The sequence below is a fragment of the Cydia fagiglandana genome, chromosome 4 (assembly GCF_963556715.1).
Source record: "Cydia fagiglandana chromosome 4, ilCydFagi1.1, whole genome shotgun sequence".
NCBI lineage: Eukaryota > Metazoa > Arthropoda > Insecta > Lepidoptera > Tortricidae > Cydia > Cydia fagiglandana.
Window position 1 is genome coordinate 6,805,083 of NC_085935.1, and position 22,596 is coordinate 6,827,678.

At 36.7% G+C, this 22,596-nt stretch overlaps 1 protein-coding gene across 1 annotated transcript; it reads right to left on the reverse strand.

Annotated features, from left to right (window-relative positions):
* Positions 1-7,518: 7,518 nt before the first annotated feature.
* LOC134663567 (WD repeat and HMG-box DNA-binding protein 1-like) lies at positions 7,519-11,541 on the reverse strand. The gene is made up of 7 exons (XM_063519971.1): positions 11,335-11,541; positions 11,015-11,258; positions 10,385-10,500; positions 9,592-9,760; positions 8,622-8,750; positions 8,143-8,356; positions 7,519-7,802 (listed from the first exon to the last, which is right to left on the reverse strand). The coding sequence occupies exons 3-7, from the start codon at positions 10,493-10,495 to the stop codon at positions 7,577-7,579; spliced, it is 849 nt and encodes a 282-aa protein (XP_063376041.1). The 5' UTR covers positions 10,496-10,500; positions 11,015-11,258; positions 11,335-11,541; the 3' UTR covers positions 7,519-7,576.
* Positions 11,542-22,596: the final 11,055 nt, after the last annotated feature.

Below are 22,596 nucleotides of genomic sequence, written 5' to 3' on the forward strand. Positions count from 1 at the left end.
GTAAGGATGGACATGCTCTATTATTTTTTTTTACTATTAGGGTTATTTCCCAATTGTCTGATAACTTCAGCAGCAGCTTAACTAGTAAAAGGGCAGTAACCGCGAAAATCAAAGTTAACAAATTGCAGAAATTTTTCTCTGTCATTCTAATTACGCCTCCGTTGGAGTAAAGGAGAAAGATCCCTGCAATTTGCGAATTTCGATTTTCGCGGTTGGCCCTCGGATGACTATGAAAGAATGCTAACTTTGCCAGTAACACACAGTTTGCTAACTTGACACTTTCCAAGTAACCATTATGCTTTCAAGGGGCTATTTATTTACATATAACAGACAACAGGACATTCACTTTTGAACTTGTCTGGGGTGTAAATCTAAATTGAAGAAATTAAATGCAATATATGAGACTCATTATTTTTATTTTTAAAGAAAAACCTAATTTAAATATAATTACATTAAAAATCTATATCAGGTAACTCTAGCTTTACAGGTATTATTATCTGTTCAACATCTGATGGTGTACAGCCAACTTGCACTGGAGGTCCAAGATCTTTAGCCTTTCCTATTATAAGTTCCCAGCGACCTTTGTCACATTTTTTGAATGTGCACCCCAGTTCCTCTTTCAAAACTCTTCCCAATGTGTTAATTTTTCCTGGAAATTTGTACTCATTCTTGGCAGCAAATAAGATTTTTTTTAATGTTAACACTTTACTCTCAGTTTGAAATCTGTGTATGATTTTTCTTATGCCTTCTATCATAGTATCATCTATATCTAATCTCTTTTTGGGGCTTTTTCTTTTTCGAGTTATTGTTGTGAAATCAATTGTGTCTGTGCCTGAAGATCCATCAACTAATGAAGCTGATTTTATTCTCATTGCTTCTTGTTTTATTCTTCTTATGGTGCGTTTCGGGACGCCCGTAGCCATAGCAGTGCGTTCAAAGGCTCGATCTAATGGTAGTAAAATATTTTTGTTTCTTTTCTCCATTTCAAAGTAAGTCAAAACTTTGTATAACACATTCCGCACCTCATTACTTATTGCCTTTCCCTTTCCCATGGCAATAAACGACTTAAGTACTTATTTAGCAATTGCACTGAATCAAAAACTAATAGTTCAGGTCAAGAATCGAAATATGAGAATAATAAACAAACTAATAAATTGTTATTGTTATTTTTTAAACTAAACCTATCCAACCCAACCAAGCTGAAGTATACTCTGACAGCTGATAGTGGTGACGGTCCGTTGCAAGCCCCCTACTCTGTCTGTTCTCTTTCACGGCGCAGCAACTAGTATCATTTCTCTCTCCTTGCTCTTTTAAAAATGCCGTTTGTCAAAAAAGGACAACCATACTGTTGACAAGGTGGACTTCAAATCCAAGTGGCCCCTTTTTAGGCGACCCAGGTTGTGCATGTGTGCGTAAAAACGTATATGTGTGCTCTTTTAGGGATGTGAAAAGTCGATTTTAATCATGTTATATATCGATAAACGCTACACAGCGGAACGAAATAGCGATTAATTGAAGCTTCAATATCTTCGTTAAACATAAGCATAATTGAAATGCTAATGGATAATGAATATATTATGATGTAATAAAATATTTCAATTATTGCGGACCACCTATTTTAGTAGGTATTTATGTATTTTAATTAAATATCTGAACTTTCCCTTGGTTCTCTCCTGGGGCGTGACTATAAAATTGTGATCTGATAACCACAATAAAGAATAAAAGCGTTTTTGTTCATTTTAGGTATAGTTAAACCTTTGAAGTAAAATTAAAATTGCAAGAAATGTCGATAGTTTATCGATATGACTTTATCGACATCGCTACAGCGAAGTGGGTCGCTTTGTTAATCGTACACTAAACAAAAAGTGGTCCCACTGACCATAGACATAATATATATAGACGGTGTCTCAGCGAGCTGTCACTGTTGCCACTTTTGTTTAGTGTACGATTAACAATGAGGCCCACGTTGCTGTAGCCATGTCGATAAAGTCATATCGATAAACTATCGACATTTCTTGCAATTTTAAATGTTACTTCAAAAGCTTAACGATACCTAAAATGACCAAAAACGCTTTTATTCTTTATTGTGGTTATCAGATCACAATTTTATAGTCACGCCCCAGCAGGGAATCAAGGGAAAGTTCAGATATTTAATTAAAATACATAAATACCTCCTAAAATAGGTGTTCCGCAATAATTGAATTATATTATAGTATATTCATTATCCATTAGCATTTCAATTATGTTTATGTTTAACGAAGATATTGAAGCTTCAATTAATCGTTACTTCGTTCCGCTGTGTAGCGTTTATCGATATATAACATGATTAAAATCGACTTTTCACATCCCTAAAAGAGCACACATATACGCTTTTACGCACACATACACAGCCTGGGCGCATCAAGAAAGGCAACACTTGATTTGAAGTCCACCTTGTCAACAGTATGGTTGTCCTTTTTTGACAAACGGCATTTTAAAAGAGCGAGGGGAGAGAAATGATACTAGTTGCTGCGTCGTGAAAGAGAACAGAAAAGGTTGGGCCCTTGCCACTGACAGCTCGCTTGGAAGGCATCTGTATATATTCTTATATCTATGGTTGTGACACAAAAAACAGTGTTGCCAGGTTTTAATGTATAAAGGTAAAATAGTGGGGAGGTGGGGAGCATAGAAGATAGGATCGTATAGAGTCTGGCTACTGAAATTTTACCTAAATTATTGGCGGGAAATTCAAAAAATCTTGGGCTGGTCACACTTTGTGTAGTAGGAATTATAGTTTTGATACTAGACAATATCTTTGATATTCTGTGCACAAATAAGGTACCTAAGGAAATAAGCTAAATAAACGTTTAAGTGCACTCAAAGTCAGCTCACATAATTTCTACCACTATTTAAAGTACAGTCAACGACAAACACACATGTTTACGTTCCAATATTTAGATTTTATAGATATTTTTCAGAACTTTTAATTTATCCGTTTCTTTATACACTTGTCCTATTTATGAGATTCAGGCATTAATAAATTCACGTACTTAATCAAAGTAATCGGCAAATGTTAGAACTAGTACTTAAAGTATCAAAATATTTATAGAGCACCAACCTCGTATTTTGTTTACATTTGCACTGAGCATATAATCACTACGTTTTAAGAGTCGGCACTTTCGAACAAGCCTTAAACCGAATTATGAACGTACATTGTGCCAACACACCAAATACATGTCAATATTGCCAACACAAAAAAAAACAACACTAGGGCTTGCCACTACTGGCGTACCTACTCTTTATCGATATCGATAAATGTGCGATACAGTCGCCATCAGATATATCGGAGCGGCCGAGGTGCTCAAAAATATCTGAACACGCACCTAGCGCCATGACAATAGAGGCGTGTTCAGATATTTGTGAGCACTTTGGCCGCTTCGATATATCTGATGGCGACTGTACATGCTGCTGTACTGTACTATAGTAACAGTAAATTTTGAGTATCACTAGGATTAATAAAATAAAAGCAAAATATAAAAATAATTTTATTTAACATATTAAAGATATGATACAGATAGTTTATTATTACAATACGCTTATGTTATGAACGTAAAATTTGTATGGGGTTAAAGTTTTCTTTTGAGCTACGAATTTGAAACTTCGTTGAAAGATATATTATTTAAATACAAGAAAACTAATTTCAGCGTTTTTGAAAATTCAACCTCTAAAGTGATGAAAAAGGGGTTGAAAGTTTGTATGGATATCAAACATTTTTTCGAGTGTTGGACTTGAATCTTTGTATTTAGGGATATTATTAGAAGACAGGAAAAGTAATTTCAGCGTTTTGTAAAATTCATCCCCTAACAGGGTTAAAAAGGGGTTGAAAGTTTGAATCCATTACAAATGGTTTTGAAACTTCTTAGAAAGGCATAATAGCCGATTGCAAAAAAAAGTGATTGCAACGTTTTTGGAATTTCAACCCCTAAGGAGGTTAAAAAGGGGATGGAAGTTTGTCTGCGGGTGCAAATTTTATTTTACGCAAGGAACTTGAAACGTTGTAAAAACGTTTTAAATTAAAATACAAGAAAACTCATTTCAGCATTTATGAAAATTCATCCCCTAAGGTGGTGAAAAAGGGGTTGAAAGTTTGTATGGAGATCAGATATTTAGTGAGTGCGGAATGCGGAACTTGAATCTTTGTATAAGGGCATAGGTACCTATTATGAGAATACAAGAAAAGTAATTTCAGCAACCAACATCAAAATCCACTTGACTTAAAACTTCATACAACTTGCTAAAAAATGTCAACATTGCTTGGATATGAAAATTATAGGTACTAAAGATGTAAAATGTTGAAGATAAGATTCCACGCGGACGAAGTCGCGGTGTTGCCCGCGACTTCGTCCGCGTGGAATTGATATTGCATACTCGTTATTACATATATTATTTTGCAGCGCTTCTTAGTTGAGCTATCTTTGCAGCGTTCGCAGAAATTTCTTCTGTTTTAATAATATCCGAATTTAATATTTGGCACTGTCTTCTAATTAAGATTTTGGTCACAAGCCAAAATAATTGTTTTTTCATGAAATCCTCATGTTCCTTACATGTCCACCAGGTTATGTTAATGTTTGCCGCAAAGAGTGTGCAAAACATTTGCCCGACATTTTCTTCATATAATAAATGACTATTTTTTTCAAAATAGTTTTTCGCTTCCTCAATTGTACGACACAGCTGGATAGATGGGTACGTTAATGATTTCTTTTCTTGCCACCACTCCCGCAAGCTTATAAATTTATACATTGGGTGATCTGTAACATCTTCCAGTTTCAGCAAATTAGAACACATTTGACAGCTTACGTTCTTCAACAGTCTATAAGCTATGTAACCGCTTAAATATACAATAGGTTGATTTTCTATGTCTGTTAAATCTGTTTCAATTTGCTCCTCTAATTCATTTTCAGGTATCATTAAAACAGGATATTCTTCTTCTTCATTGGTAGTCATTGATGTGAGTTTCTCATCACCATCAACATCATGTTGGCATAATGGATTGACAAGCAATAACTTGTTCAAATCTTCTTCGCAATTAGATCCTCGGTTATGTGGTGCATTCATTCCAGAAATATGAATTGATTTCAATGCACTTACAAAATGTGTGCAGGTAGGATTTCGATTTGTAGGGCTATTCTGTCGTATAAGTCCGAATAGGTTTTCAAGAGCGTCTTGATTCAGTGAGCGTAAATTCAAATAGTTAAATCCTTGATCCTTACAATAACACCAGATATCTTTAAGCGAATTTATGGTTACAATATAACCTTCCACGCATCTGACTCTTTTTAATCTTAACCTGCTATCTGATTTCATGAACTCCATTGACTTCAGCTTTTTCAAAAAACTATTCCAGATTTCTATGTGATTGGTTTTACGAGACACATTTTGTCTTCGTCCCTTTATTACATCTTTTGGGTTTGATGGGCCATTAGTAGAATCAAATAAATTATTAAGGTCCCGTACTACCTCGGATGTTTGTGCCACTTCTTTTCCGTACTCTGTGTCTTCATATTTTTCTGCAATCATCTTTAGAATAGCTGCGAAAGTATTACTTAGAGTTTGAGCGGCATATTTCACTTTCATTTTATGTTTTTGTTTTGGATCTAGCATTACAGAAGATACTTTATGAAAGTACAGCAGAAATTTTGTTAATTAAATTCCATCGCTTGCCTCTAGGTTTCCGGGCTTGATTTTTCAGAGAGTCTGATACAACATTTTTCAGAAAATCGGAATCTAATTTGTCCAAATCGACGGATGTTTTTGAGTGATGATAACAAACACTGTGTTCGCTGCAACTTTTTTACAAGTTTTTTTTTTCGTGGAGTCATTTCTATGTTGCTGTAGCCATATTTTGGCGGTGTTCCTCGTATACAATCTGTGGTTTTATTCGTTTTTACCCTTGAAGTCGAAGCATCATCTAAAACAAAATGATTTGTTAATAATAATTATGATTAGTAACAAATTGTTCATCACTACATAGTATAAAACAAAGTCGCTTCCCGCTGCCTGTCTGTATGTATGCTTAGATCTCTAAAATTACGTAAGCCCCCATTCGCACGGGAGCTTTTTCAACACGCGTTAAAAAGCGGCCAAGTGCGAGTCGGACTCACCCATGAAGGGTTCCGTAGCAGCAAGTAACATAATAAAATTGCGGTTTACGATTTATGACGTATTAAAAAAAAATACTTACCAGACCTGTCTCTGCGTGCCCATTGGCGTGAACAGCCGCAGCAACCTCGCGTTAGTCGCACACGCGACGACGTCGCTGCCCGCCGTGACGCACAGGATCTCCTCGGTATCGGGCATGGAAACGCTCCACTCCTTGCTGCTGCCGACCAGCGATATGCATACTAGTTTGCTGTAAGATATAGATATTTTTTTAATAGATTAGCTATTGCGTAGTCTATCTATAATAATCACCATTAAAATCTTGTGCATGTCTTATTCAACATAGGAGTTGGCATTACACACAATTCGATGTTCCGGAAAGGTCATACATAATAAAGGATTTGATTGTATAATCATCTTTTTGAAAGTTGCAAGCCTAACTCTGGTACCACCTTTTTTTTAATACCAGCACTTGTAGTCTGTATCTTTAGGTATTTAAATAAAAGTAAACAAACAATTTTTACATTTTCGGGTAGTTATAAGATTTATTGGTTAACCAACCAAATGCAAAACCGCCTAGATATGTCACCAAACGACCTGACTTTAACCTACGTTATTTGATCGTGTAATGTTTTCATCCAACCTCAACTGGCTTACTTAAGAAGCCATTTGAGGGTAGATTTTGTTTCATCATCATCATCATCATCATCTCAGCCATAAGACGTCCACTGCTGAACATAGGCCTCCCCCTTGGACCTCCATTCGTACCGGTTGGAAGTGACCCGCATCCAGCGTCTTTCGGCGGCCTCTTGATCGCGGCAAGCTGTGATTGGTCAGTTTCATTATAGTTGACTAAACAGAATCGATATGAATATTATAGTTGAGTTGGGAGCCCATACATTAAAAATACCCAATTGAAGTTTGGTATAAGAAATCTTAATTCAAGAATTATAGTCGACGAGTACAAAAAAAAGTTTTTATTGCACCATTAAAAGATTATTTGCATAAATCTGATTTGTCACAATTAGTTATAGAAATACCCATTAGCAAGGAAAATTCACCCTCATCTTCGCAAATCATTCATAATTATTAACCTTGAGATGAATGCATAGTGTTTCCCATTTTATGTATTCTTAAGGAAAATAACAACTAATTCAACTTAGGTATGCATTATATAATTTTTATAGACGTTTTTTTAACGTTATTAAAATGATATACATGGTGGCTAAAATATAACTGCATTCCCGTTGCCAGGCAGGTTTGGTATTATACTGAACAACTTTTACTATGGGGACAACACCGAAATGGCGAAAAAGAAAAGGGTGTTTCATACATTTTGGCTGGTTCATTTTCTATGGAAGGATAAGTAATTTTTTCACCATTAACCTAGTGTCAAATTGTACTGGTAAATAACCATGGTAACTCCAGGTTTAACCGGTTAACCCCGGGTTGGCGGAATGATACAAATGGGCCTAACTAACCTAGACGTTTCACAGGCCAACACCAGCACGCTCGCAGACAGGCTGGCCATGGTGTGATTCAGGTAGTTGTTGAGATTGATCCCGTGGTGGAGGTTGGTGTCGTGGAACTCTACGTCAATGGTCGACTCGCCGTTCTCCTGCGTGTGGCATCGGACTATGCCGATGTCGTTCCAGCACATGTATCTGGAATGGTAAAAACCATATGCAGTTAACAACATAATTTTAAGCTTTATAATAAATTAAAGGTTTTTTGAAGTACAATGAGCTGCGAATTTGCGTGGAGAAATTATGAATGAATTCATTCATAGTCGCCATGCACTTTTGCGGCTGATGGTACAAGGTGGTGAGTAACTTTGTGAACGCGAATCTAATTTGTATGTGCCGTGCCGCGACACGGGTCTTGACTCGTCTTCCTCTCTCACTGTCCCCAACCCTAGCGTTTCATTCTTGAGCTTCTCTAGTGATATAGCGTTGTCATCATCACCATTGTAGTATCTTAGATATATATTAACAGTTCTCGTACCTATGTTCAAGGTGTCCCGGGGTCGCAGAAAGCTGGAACGGCGCCTGCGGCGGCACCGTGGTCGCCGCCGGCTCGTGCCGCGACACGGGTCTTGACTCGTCTTCGTCTCTCACTGTCCCCAACCCTAGCGTTTCATTCTTGAGCTTCTCTAGCGATATCGCGTTGTCATCGTCGTCACTGTTATAGTTTTCGATCAAATTGTCCAAGTCATTACCTGAAATAAGAAATCATTAGTATTAAAACGTGAAGCCATCAGGTTGGCTGTTAATAAGGACAATTTTGTAACTGGGTCCACTTCTTTATTCCCTGATAGTTTTGCTCAATTTGGTGATTTATAATTATATACATTCGGCGACAGACAGAAAGAGATGGCGGCAAATTGTCAAAGGGAAGCTGTTCCCTAGAAGTGGCCACGACCCTCGGTGATGAGGAAACCGATGCAAGGAGGCGGAAGGAGGAGTTTATAATTATAAACCTACCATCATCAGCTCTCTCCACCATTTCAACATCGTCAGGCGCATCAGCATCAGCCTTGCTGTCCTTGCCATAGCAATTCATCAGTGCACCCAGCTGCCCGGACACATCGCAATACGCCAACACACCATTTCCTGAAAGATAAATAGTTTAGATACATACCAGTGGCGGCGCGTCCATAAAAGCCGATTCCCATCGGCTTGCCTGTTTTTGGACGTTTGAGCAGAGTTGTAAAGGAATATGTAAGCCAAATTAGCCCCAGCTTGCCTATGAATATGTTTGACGCGCCGCCACTGATACATACAATACAGGATACACAGAGACTTATTGGTCTAAGAAAAAAAACGGACCTACTTCAAATTCGACTGCTGAGTTAGATGGCGCTCCGGCTCAATACATTATGGGGTACAAAAAAACAGATGATGATGATGATGATGATGATGAACGTACTAATTGTACGCATTAACCCCCTTATCCATAAACGCTTACTAAAGTTGACAAGCTGATAATAGTTTGTCCATTTCCATCATACTAATATACGTCAGAAAGGGACAAACGATTATTATCGGCTTGTGAACTTTAGTAAACGTTTATGAATAAGGGGGTAAGTCGTGGACAGACGCAAATGTATATGCAGCATAACTGTTAATTAGCTCACCACCCTTACAAATATGTATGGAATGTATGTCTACTAAAAGCATAGTAAATATAAGTTTTATATACCTTTAGTAGTAGTAGTAGTAAAACACTTTATTGTACAAAAAACAAAACAAAACAGGAAAAATAACATTCGTCATTAGTACAAAGGCGAACTTATCCCTTTAAGGGATCTCTTCCAGTAAACCTTTGAGCAATTGAGGGAGAATTGGAGACGGTAGACATCCGTACTGTACCAACAGCGTAAATAAAAGAACAAGAAAAGAAAATGATAATGATAATAAAAACGAAAAGTTTCTTAGTTAATTATAATATTACCTTTAGGGTTCCATGCTATCGCTGTAACATTATGTGATGTGGGATGCTCGATGATGCCCGTGCAAGTACCGGACTGTACTTCCCACACCGCTATCTGCCCGGCTATGGTGCTTGCCGCCAAATATTGACCACATGGTGAAAAGCGACATTGGGATATTGCACATTTTATCTGAAATATACAATTGCAATACTAACTAACAAATCTAACAATCGCAACTTCAAATCGTAGAAAAAATCTGGCTTAAGTAGCAGGGGCGGCGCGTGAAACATATCCGTAGGCAAGCCAGGGCTAATAAAATTTGGCTTACATATTTCTTTTACAGCTCGAACGTCCAAAAACAGGCAAGCCGGTGGGAATCGGCTTTAATGGACGCGCCGCCACTGTTAAGTAGGCTCCTTTATAATCCAATATATTATTGGAAAGAGTGAACAATTATGTATTCCAGTATAATTTGTGCACAAAGTCCATTGAATTGTATGGAGGTCCCACCTGGCCCTATGCCTCTTCCTCAGGTAGAAAAACATCAGACTTTGTTCAATATTTACCAATTACAATAACAATTTATTGCAAAATGAAAGACTGCATTAACCTCTAAGATCCACCATATAAAGTTTACAATTATTTAATTTGAACCTTATTTGATAAGTAAATTAGAACGAATTTCGTTTGTCTTAAAAAACAATGATACAAAAGAAATGCTACTTTATTTGGTTCATGGAAGGTTCAAATTAGGTTGCACGAATATGTGCATTGTAATGTACATTAGTCTCATGTTAGTGAAATAATACTAACTGAGCTGTGTGTGAATGTCATCCTTTGTCCCCAAGTCTCATACTCCAATAAGGTCACTTCCCTGTTGTTGGGGTAAGCCAGGTACCTGCCCTCAGATGGCTCAAAATCCATGCGACCTGCAATATTTTGTGTGATATTAACTTCTTACTGAGGCTAAATAATGGACCTTCAATAGTTTACATCAGGGATGTTGCGGATATTCGCATCCACATCCACATCCGCGGAACATCCGCATTATTTTCAACATCCGCATTATGCGGATGTCGACCAAGTTGGTAACAGGAACTTGTTAGTGGCGGCGGCGGCGGCGTAGGTGCTAGGTAATTTCGTCATTATATATAACGAAATCGTCTAGATCCCGAAAAGTCGGCCAAGTTACTGTTTATTAAAAAAACGCACCTATATTCTTGCTCAAATACTAAATGTTTGGTTTTTTTTTAATAAAGAATGCTAAAAATATAATATTTGACGTTTTTTAAGTACCAAATCTTGACATCCGCATCCGCAGATGTGAGGCTTTAAATATCCGCATCTGCGGATGTCAATAAATCTGCATCCGCAACATCCCTGGTTTACATATAAAGATCTTTACAATTCAAATAATCACAGGAAATTTGTAGTGCAACTCACCTCACTTTTAGTGCTTGTCATAATTTGTGTTACCGATGCAGTAAATCTAGTGACAATACCGTCTTTGTCGAAAGCCGGGAATGTGTAAGCTTGTACAGCATGATTATCAGTAGCCACATACAGCCTCTTGTCTTTAAAACACACCGCTGTCGCGCTCTCTCCAACGCAATGGGAGTTACGATCGTCGTCTTTTATGTCAACCCATATTCGAACATCTCCGTCATTGCCGCAAGTAATTATATGCCTGAAGAGTAAATATATTTGTTTATAATCCAAATACTTATAGTATTAAAACATAAGCAATAGAAATAAAAACTCACTGTCCGTCTTCAGTGTAGCAAACATCCGTATAACCCTCTGCATGAGCATATCTTAGGGGTCTACTATCTATTTTCATTTTTATCTAAATTAATCGCATGTGATTTAATCCGTAATTATTAAACTATTTTAACTTGCACAAAATACATGAACAACCTCAAAACAAATCGACTAAATTTGACTTTGACGTTTCATTTGGCGGGAACAAACTTCCATCATTTCAATCTGTTCGAGTAACTAATAAAATCGTTACAATCATTTCGAAGTTCGCAAATTGCGGGGATTTTTCTCTGTCACTCTAATTACGCCTTAAAAAAAGCAAAAAAAAACCGGGCAAGTGCGAGTCGGACTCGCGCACGAAGGGTTCCGTACCATAATGCAAAAAAAAAACAAAAAAAGCAAAAAGAAAACGGTCACCCATCCAAGTACTGACCCCTCCCGACGTTGCTTAACTTTGGTCAAAAATCACGTTTGTTGTATGGGAGCCCCATTTAAATCTTTATTTTATTCTGTTTTTAGTATTTGTTGTTATAGCGGCAACAGAAATACATCATCTGTGAAAATTTCAACTGTCTAGCTATCACGGTTCGTGAGATACAGCCTGGTGACAGACGGACGGACGGACGGACGGACGGACAGCGAAGTCTTAGTAATAGGGTCCCGTTTTACCCTTTGGGTACGGACTACGGAACCCTAAAAACGGTCACCCATCCAAGTACTGACCACTCCCGACGCTGCTTAACTTTGGTCAAAAATCACGTTTGTTGTATGGGAGCCCCATTTAAATCTTTATTTTATTCTGTTTTTAGTATTTGTTGTTATAGCGGCAACAGAAATACATCATCTGTGAAAATTTCAACTGTCTAGCTATCACGGTTCGTGAGATACAGCCTGGTGACAGACGGACGGACGGACGGACGGACAGCGAAGTCTTAGTAATAGGGTCCCGTTTTACCCTTTGGGTACGGACTACGGAACCCTAAAAACGGTCACCCATCCAAGTACTGACCACTCCCGACGCTGCTTAACTTTGGTCAAAAATCACGTTTGTTGTATGGGAGCCCCATTTAAATCTTTATTTTATTCTGTTTTTAGTATTTGTTGTTATAGCGGCAACAGAAATACATCATCTGTGAAAATTTCAACTGTCTAGCTATCACGGTTCGTGAGATACAGCCTGGTGACAGACAGACGGACGGACGGACGGACGGACGGACGGACGGACGGACAGCGAAGTCTTAGTAATAGGGTCCCGTTTTACCCTTTCGGTACGGAACCCTAAAAAAATACTTACTAGATCTCGTTCAAACCAATTTTCGGTGGAAGTTTGCATAGTAAATGTAGTTACAGGGGGGGGGGGGGACACATTTTACTAATGGGGCTAACGGATTTTGAAGAGTTTTTTTTAAATAGATAGAATGATTCAAGAGGAAGATTTATGCACCATTTGTTAATCCGTGTGAAGCCGGGGCGGGTCGCTAATTAATAATAACTATTAACCGACCAGTGGCCTATTTTATAAAGCTACAAATTACAATTTACAAGCGGAAGTCTCTTTCTAACCCTATGCATTAGAACGAGATTTCCGCTTGTAAATTGTAACTTGTAGCTTTATAAAATAGGCCACTGGTGTACTTTTATCAGAAATCTCGTATGTTGAAGTCGATGGCACGTTCTTTGGATCATAACCCTTATTTCGCTTTGAACTTGGGGAATCATCATCTTCACCTTAAACAAGATTTTAAAATTACGTTATATTTAAAGGAAAGTCACAAAATATATTTTACAGTACATATGGTCCTATTTTCCCGCACGAGTGCGTAAAATAGCACTTTTCGTGCGATGTCAAAAGTTTAAAGGGCCATATGTAGGTACTGTAAAACGTTGTACGATACACGTGCGAATAGGTAATTAGCAACTCGTGTAGATTTAAAACGATATTTCAAATTTCCTCTTTTCCGCACTTGTATCGTAATTCGTAATAGTACATTACTACAGAGGCCGTGAAGTAAGGGATTGCAGGATTGCGGTAGACGGCTGAGTCGTAGACGAGGCCGGATAAAGCGAGTCTTGCAATCTCTGTTCCGGCCAAGGATTGTATTAGTGCTTTTCTCAAACATTGCATAAAAAAAATTTAATAAATTAAAAACGTTATAAGAAAATATTATAATTAAAATAACTACTAAGTAATGAAGGAAATTATTTATTTTAGGTTGTAAAGTAGAAACAATTGCTTCATAAGTCAGAAACGCGCATGTGACACCCTTAATATAGCAACATCCATAGATTACGAAAACCACTTAGCGTTGCTTGTTAGTCTCTATAGGCTACGGTGGCCAAAATCGAGAAAACAACTGTCTAAAAATTTAATTTAGCGCGGAGCAATTACCAGGACCTCATGAGTTACGAGAAGGCGTTAAGAGCGCTATTACATTTCGGGGTTGAGCGAGTTTAGGTATTTTACGCGCTGCGGCAGGCCGTGCGTGCTCAGTATGCCGATTCCTTCTACCACACTCGCACTACAATGATGGATTAAACATTCTTGATCCTTCGCGAAGCATATTGAAATCAACCATAACAACACTAACTGTACTTAACTTTTAAAGTCCTAAAACTGTTATTTGGTAAGTACGAAAATACTAAATGCAGTGCAAATGTACATAGGGGCTGTTCATAAATTACGTCATCTATTTTTGACGATTTTTGACCGGGGCCCCACCCCTCAAATCATCCAAAACTCATGCTTCGGATGACTCTGTTTCCTCCTACGTCATGCTACATCATCCGATCTCCAGACCCCCCCCCCTCCTTCCATTTGAAACGACGTAATTTATTAATAGCCCCATACTCGTACTTATGAAGGTATATTACTCGAAAGAAATTATAGGTACTCGCTTATTTACATGTTTCGTCATTGCATTTGGTACCTATAGGTTGTAAAGTTTGTATCAACGAGGGTTTAAAAACGAACTGGTATGACCACATTCCGGCTCCATCATCAGACCTTGAGTACTATCTTGTGTCAAAGATCTTGTTGAGACAAATCAAACGAGCCCAAACACGAAGTGGTTTAGTTGCATGGTTGATTGGTACCGGTGACCACCTTCCGGCTCCATCATCAGACCTTGAGTACTATCTATCTTGTGTCAAAGATCTTGTTGAGACGAATAAAACGAGCCTAAACACGAAGTGGTTTAGTTGCATGGTTGATTGGTACCGGTGACCACCTTCCGGCTCCATCATCAGACCCTGAGTACTATCTTGTGTCAAAGATCTTGTTGAGACGAGCAAATGAGCAACTTCATGTCTTCATTTCATGATATTAACGCATACATTTCGAAGTATGTTTGAGAAAATAACAATTTTTTCTCAAACATGCAATGAAATGTCGTCGCTCCGTGCGTTATATCAGGCTTCGAAGTATCACGTTTAGGGCGGAGCAACTCCAGAGAACTGTAAAGGAATTTCATACAAAATTGAACGCCTATACTGCAAAACGTAATTCAAGACCAAAAAAAGTATGACAATGTTGCCACTGCAATAATTTGTTTGTAAAATTGTAAATTCCTTTTGATAAATAATCATGTTAAGATAATTTATTCATTAGTAATTTTACTCCTACTATTTAAAAAAGTACTTTTAGTTACTTATTTGTACATAAATACAAGACGCGCTAGTAAAAAAGTGGCAACATTTCTTACTTTTTTTGGTCTTGAATTACGTTATCTAGAGCGGCTACCGCGAAAACCGAAATTCGCAAATTGCGGGGATCTTTCTCTTTTACTCCAACGAAGGCGTAATTAGAGTGACAGAGAAAAATCCCCGCAATTTGCGAACTTCGATTTTCGCGGTTATAGCCCAGTTTAGGCGGCCGGGAAGTAATAATTAAAGTATTATTTTAATCTTTTACCTTCTAGTTTGCGTTTTTGTCCTGAGACTCCTCCAGCAGAAACTACTGTAACATAACATTATTAAATTATGTACTTGCCTTTATTCAGTTTAAGAATAAAAAGCGGCAAAGTGCGAGTCAGACTCGCCCATGAAGGGTTCCGTACCAGCGAGTAACATAATAAAATTGCGGTTTACGATTTATGACGTATTAAAAAAAAATACTTACCAGGCCTCGCTCAAACCAATTTTCGGTGGAAGTTTGCATGGTAATGTACATCTTTTTTTTTTAGATTTATCATTCACTTATTTTAAAAGTTACAGGGGGGGACGACACACATTTTACCACTTTGTAAGTGTCTCTCGCGCAAACTATTCAGTTTATAAAAAAATGATATTAGAAACCTCAATATCATTTTTGAAGACCTATCCATAGACACCCCACCCGTATGGGTATGATGAAAGAAAAATTTTTGTGTTTCAGTTCTAAGTAGGTATGGGGAACCCCCAAAATTTATTGTTTTTTTGTGTGAAAATCTTAATGCGGTTCACAGAATACATCTACTTACCAAGTTTCAAGAGTTCTTACAGTTTCGGAAAAAAGTGGCTGTAACATACACGGACAGACAGACGGACAGACAGACGGACAGACAGACGGACAGACAGACGGACAGACAGACGGACAGACATGACGAACCTATAAGGGTTCCGTTTTTTGCCATTTGGCTACGGAACCCTAAAAAAAGGTAGCAAATTATGAATACTAATAAAATTTTAATACCTATTTCTGAATGATGTGGTGTCATTTTATCAGAAATCTCGTAAGTTGAGGTCGATGGCACACTGTTTGGGTCATAACCCTTATTTCGTTTTGAATTTGTGGAATCATCATCTTCACCTTAAACAAGGTTGTAAAATTACGTTATATTCAATTCAAACGAAAGTCAAAAAATAAAAATATAATTAAAGTATTATTTTTATCTTTTACCTCCTAGTTTGCGTTTTTGTCCTGAGACACTTCCAGCAGAAACCACTGTAAAGCCCGCTCCACACTCGTGCGCGAATCGCGGCGCGAAGCCGCGAACGCGAGTCTGGAGTCGATTTCGCATATCAGCGAACTAGACTCCACACTCGCGTTCGCGGCTTCGCCCGCGATTCACGCGCATAGTCTGGAGGGCGCTTAACATAATCAAACATTTTAATTTACTTGCCTGATTTTAGTTAAAGAAAAGCGGCCAAGTGCGAGTCGGACTCGGCCATGAAGGGTTCCGTACCAGCAAGTAACATAATACAATAGCGGTTTACGATTTGGTAATGGTAATGTACATCATATATATTTTTTAGATTTATCATTCTCTTATTTTGGAAGTGTCTCTCGCGGCTCGCGCAAACTATTCAGTTTAGAAAAAAATGATATTAGAAACCTCAATATCAATAGACACCCCACACCCATATGTTGATGAAAAAAAAATTTTTGAGTTTCAGTTCTAAGTATGGGGAACCCCCAAAATGTATTGTTTTTTTTTTCTATTTTTGTGTGAAAATCTTAATGCGGTTCACAGAATATATCAACTTACCAAGTTTCAACAGTATAGTTCTTATAGTTTCGGAAAAAAGTGGCTGTGACATACGGACGGACGGACAGACAGACAGACATACAGACAGACAGACAGGTATGGCGAATTCATAAGGGTTCCGTTTTTTTTGCCATTTGGCTACGGAACCCTAAAAACCGGGCAAGTGCGAGTCGGACTCGCGCACGAAGGATTCCGTACCATAAAGCAAAAAAAAATGGAAAAAATTCAAAAACAAAACGGTCACCCATCCAAGTACTGACCACCCCGCGTTGCTTAACTTTGGCCGTTTTTTTTTGCTTTTTTTTGTTTTTTTTTTTGCATTATGGTACGGAACCCTTTGTGCTCGAGTCCGATTCGCACTTGCCCGGTTTTTCAAACTCTGGAACAATAGGGAATGACGATAGAATTTCGTCCGAGAGGGGCGCCTTGAGATTTAGGCTTGGTACCGCATTCCTTTTTAGCCTGTTTCCATTTTTGTTGAAGGCAGTTGGAAGAAAATGATCTCCACAAATAAATTTATTTTCGTTTAATCTTTGTATGGGTAAATATACCAAATCTTCGTTGCCGGTCAACTTTACCCATAATCGACATCTGAAATAAAGGGATTATCGACAAGTTGTTCGCACACTATTCGTGTCCTTAGGTTACCTAGTTTTTTACAAGAAGAACCTATTCACAGAATGTTTTCGTTTTAATCAAGGATTGTAAACGATAAAAACTGCTCCAAACTAATTAAATTAGTATCTGGTAACGACTCAAAATGAAAATATCGCATAAAACATCAGTTTATCGACCTGTTGGGGTCAAGCGGAAATCTCGCCAAAAATATATCAGAAGTTAATCTTCTTACACGCCTGACCCCACAAACTTCACATTTTCGCAAAGATTTGCCCCCCATTTAAGTAAAAGAGAAAGTTATTTTGTCTTATACTCAAAAATAATCACTTAATATTACCGCTGTCACGAAAATTTAAAATGACGGTTGACGTTTTACCGATCATACCAACCTAAAGAAAAGTAAGTATAATACGACTAAGTTGAAAGCAAGTATGGTATGTGCTACCAAAATGCAACAACAGTCATTTTAATTCGATAAGATTATTTCTATGCCTCAATGTTGGTAACAAGTACGTTCATAGTTTATCATAGTATGTGGTGTCGATGGGCTGTACATTTGGTTAGAAGTTGTAAACATTGCACTTTTTCATTATACAACGCTACACGTCGACTTCGCACATTGTCGTAATTATTTACGAGCTTAAATAATAGTTTGTGAACCTCACTCAGCATAGAAATTATTAATATTATTTAAAATAAACCCCATAAAAACCGCAAACAATTTGAATGAATGACATAAATCGACAACTGACTTTTAGCTTTTTTTCAAATCATAGACAATTGGTGATACAACAACGAAATATCTGTCAACAATTTTTGGCTAGCCAGTAGGGTGGAGCGCGCTTGTATGGAAAAAAATTTTTTTTCGTGTATTCAATTCTAATAGTGCGGGAAAGTTGTCTTATGGTAAGAGTATATTGTGTGATTTTTTATATTTTTTTATGACGTCATCTTGTGCCTCCGCATCACCTTCAAAATATTTAAAGAAGTGGAAAAACGTGACACGTGTGTAACCATCAAAAATGATATAAAGCTTTATTTCCTGCCTAAATATTTAATTATACAGTTATTGGAAGCACCTATATAAACAAATATTTATTAAAAATATAAGTACCAATTATAAAGAAAATATATTGCTTGATGAAATGGGCCTTGAAAATCCATTACGGGCAGCATCAACATCGCTAAAGTGAAAATAACCGAAATAAAAAAATAAAACATGATATGTATGTATTGATTGTTGTATATCATAAAAATATGTTTTCCTTCTTCGATATTATCCATTTCCCAGTTAAATAAACTATAATAAATGGTTTCAAATACCTAAGAAGAAACCACCAACACTACGTGAGTGCAAGCAACTTTTACTCTCATATGTATGTGTTAAATATTGTTTTCCTTTTTTTTAAAAAAAGTTCTTACTTTAGATAAATATGTATTGGAATACATTTAGGTGTTAAAAGAGTTTTTTCTTTTATTTTGACTCCATAAAAAGTTTTGCAATATATTTGAAGACTACACTCTTCTCACCGTATAACCCACTTCAGGACGTGATTAATTACAATTTAAGTTATATACAACGACAAACTAAGTGTCTTCTGAAACAAAAATAATCAACTGTGATAAATAATTCAGAAACAATATAATTGTGTACCTATTTATAATATTATAATCAATATTTAAGGCCAAAGCGATATATATCCCTCCTTCACTTAATCATCAGATAGAAAACTGGAATTCGCAGGAAATTTCGTCAAATTGGTATTTATATTTTGCAATAGCATGGATTCACTTTCATCGCTGATATAATGAAGACATAAAACATACTTTTTTACCACTACTTGGTCAATTTGACTATATTTCAAATATACGTCATTGCAGTGGATACGGCCCATATTTGACTACTGGTATAATCAATAATTACTATAGAGGTGAATGTCTGATTGAACTTTTTATTCACCTAAAATAATAACTTTAAATAAAAAAGAATAATGAATAAGTAAAAAACCTAAATTTCTCATTTTAAGTCCAAATAATCCTTAAACAAAGTTGGTGCTATATACAGGACAAAAAATTTTCATACAAAAGTTCATTGACCTTGCGGAGGCACTTACTCCCTTTTAATAGTAAAGTCCTCATAATAACTTCTTATCTTAAACCCTAAAGGCAACTTTTTATCACTATTAGAAATCCAAAATCCAAAAAAAATAATTTCGCTCCACCCTACTAGCCAGACTCTAAAAGTGGTATACGCGTGCCTCCGTGAGGAACAAAACATACGCAAATGCGACACTGTGATTGGTCGAATTCATTTGTTACCCACCATAATCCATACTAAAACAAGACCGAAGTGATTCCATAAGTGTTCCGTAAACAAAGTTTTGTACGGAACACTAAAAACGGTGGGAAATAAAATGTGAGACTGTGACCAGGACGAACGATAATAGCTCTTTCGCTGCTACTCCTACTGAAAGATACATAAGACTCCTGTTCGGCCACTTCTTCTCACCCTCATGCTAGATCCAGTATCCAGTTTTAATACTAGATTCAAGGTGGGGAGACACTCCTCACTTCCGGTTCAGCATTGCTCCGAACAATTATTAGGGTTGGCACTTGACGTCCTTTTGGGTGCACGACAAAGAATATAATACTCACTAGGAGAAGAACGATAACTCCATACAAAAAAATGTCCCCAAACGTTTATACGTTTATACTAGTAGCGCCGCGTTGTGTACCAAGAACTAAAGTTGACAACCGGTTTAGCCTGGCGGGTATTGGTAGGTAGTAATCAAAGAATATAATACTCACTAGGAGAAGAACGGTAACTCCATACAAAAAAATGTCCCCAACCGTTTATACGTTTATACTAGTGGCGCCGTCTTTGTGTACCAATGGAACTAAAGTTGACAACCGGTTTAGCCTGGCGGGTATTGGTAGGTAGTAATTCTGTTGATAAACATATTTGTTATCTTCATATCACGAAATATACTTATGCAAGATGCAAATATTACCCCTTGTTTGTGGTATTATCAATTGATTTAAATAAAAGGCATGTTTATGTTTATAACATTATAGGTATATATTATTTATTAAAAAATGTTTTACATATAAAAATATACACTGAAAACTGGCAACTGGCAACTTAATAAAAAAATAGACATTAATAAAGCGCATTCACAAAGTTTTCAGTACCTTTTATACAAATAACATTAGGCATGCCTACCTATTACACTTTACACACAGATACACTACACTTTACACACGGCATTTTACACAGATTTCCAACTTGTATTCATACATTTCTTCACGGTTAATTAATACGCTTTCCAGATGCGTTATGACTCGGTTCCTTCTGAACCCACTAAAGTTGTAAGCTTCAACAGCCGTTGCTCCGCATTTAGCACATTTTCTATGTGCATTGCTGTAATCCATGTAGGTACAGACTTACAGTTATAAGTGGTACGTAGCGGTACACGTTGTATGTATTATTTAAAGAGTTAATAAATAAAATTTTCGTTATAAACTTTAACCACAGCAGTTGGACAGAGTCATTGACAAATATATTTTTTATTATGGTGGGTAGCCGTACCTACCCTCCATATATTTTATGAACATTGATAAAGACAGTTGGAAGCAAATATTCATTATAAAACTTAATCGCATGTAATTAAGTTTTAAGCGTTTTAAGTCCCGTTTTATGATTAATATTATATAAAATTCGTGATAATTTAAATCAGAGTTGGGAGCAATGTTGCTGTAGAAAAATGTTTTTATTTTTATTACTCGCAACTTTTTCCCGGAGGCCAACGCACACATAGAAACTTAAGGCGCACACATGCGCAATTATTTGGGGACATAACTTTCTTAGGAAGTGAACAGGCCTTGGTAGTAATTCTGTTGATAAACATATTTGTTATCTTCATATCACGAAATATATGAAAAATGCAAATATTACCCCTTGTTTTTGGTATTATCAATTGATTTAAATAAAAGGCATATTTATGTTTATAACATTGTATAATTTTATTTATTAAAAATATGTTTTACATGTAGAAATATACACTGAAAATTAAACCCTGACAACTTAATAAAAAAATTGACATTAATAAAGCGCATTCACAAAGTTTCCAGTGTATAGCCCCCTCCAGACTATGCGCGTGAATCGTGGGCGAGTGCGGAGGAGGCTTAATACAAATAACATTAGGCATGCCTACCTATTACACTTTACACACAGATACACTACACTTTACACACGGCATTTTACACAGATTTCCAACTTGTATTCATACATTTCTTCACGGTTAATTAATACGCTTTCCAGATGCATTATGACTCGGTTCCTTCTGAACCCACTAAAACTGTGAATTTCACTCTGGCTGCTTCAACAGCCGTTGCTCCGCATTTAGCACATTTTCTATGTGCATTGCTGTAATCCATGTAGGTAGAGACTTACAGTCTTAAGTGGTAGTACCGCTACGTTGTATTTATTATTTAAAGATTTAATAAATAAAATTTTCGTTATGAACTTTAACCACAGCAGTTGGACAGTCACATATATTTTTTATACAAATATATTTTTTATTATGGTGGGTAGACGTACCTACCCTCCATATATTTTATGGACATTGATAAAGACAGTTGGAAGCAAATATTCAATTTTAAAACTGAATCGCGTATAATTAAGTTTTAAGCGTTTTAAGTCCCGTTTTATGATTAATAATGTATAAAATTCGTGATAATTTAAATCAGAGTTGGGAGCAATGTTGCTGCAGAAAAATGTTTTTATTTTTATTACTCGCAACTTTTTCTCGGAGGCCAACGCACACATAGAAGCTTCAGGCGCACACATGCGCAATTGTTTGGGGACATAACTTTCTTAGGAAGTGAACAGGCCTTGGTGCACGACCACCGATTAGATTTTGACAACCCCAAATAGCCGAAAGGGATTTCTGTACGGTAGTACTATTATTTATTCTGTGAGTAAATCTCGAAGATGTGTAATTTAAGAGCAGTGTTGAGCAAAAAGTAATGAAATTACTAATTAACAATTACAATTAGTTTCAAATTATTAATTTCAATTACATGTAAAAAAAATATTGCGTCTTCAATTTACAATTGCAAAATGTAATTGTGTTGGCCTACAAAAAGGGCAATGGAAAAGTCAGAAAATTAAACAAAAAC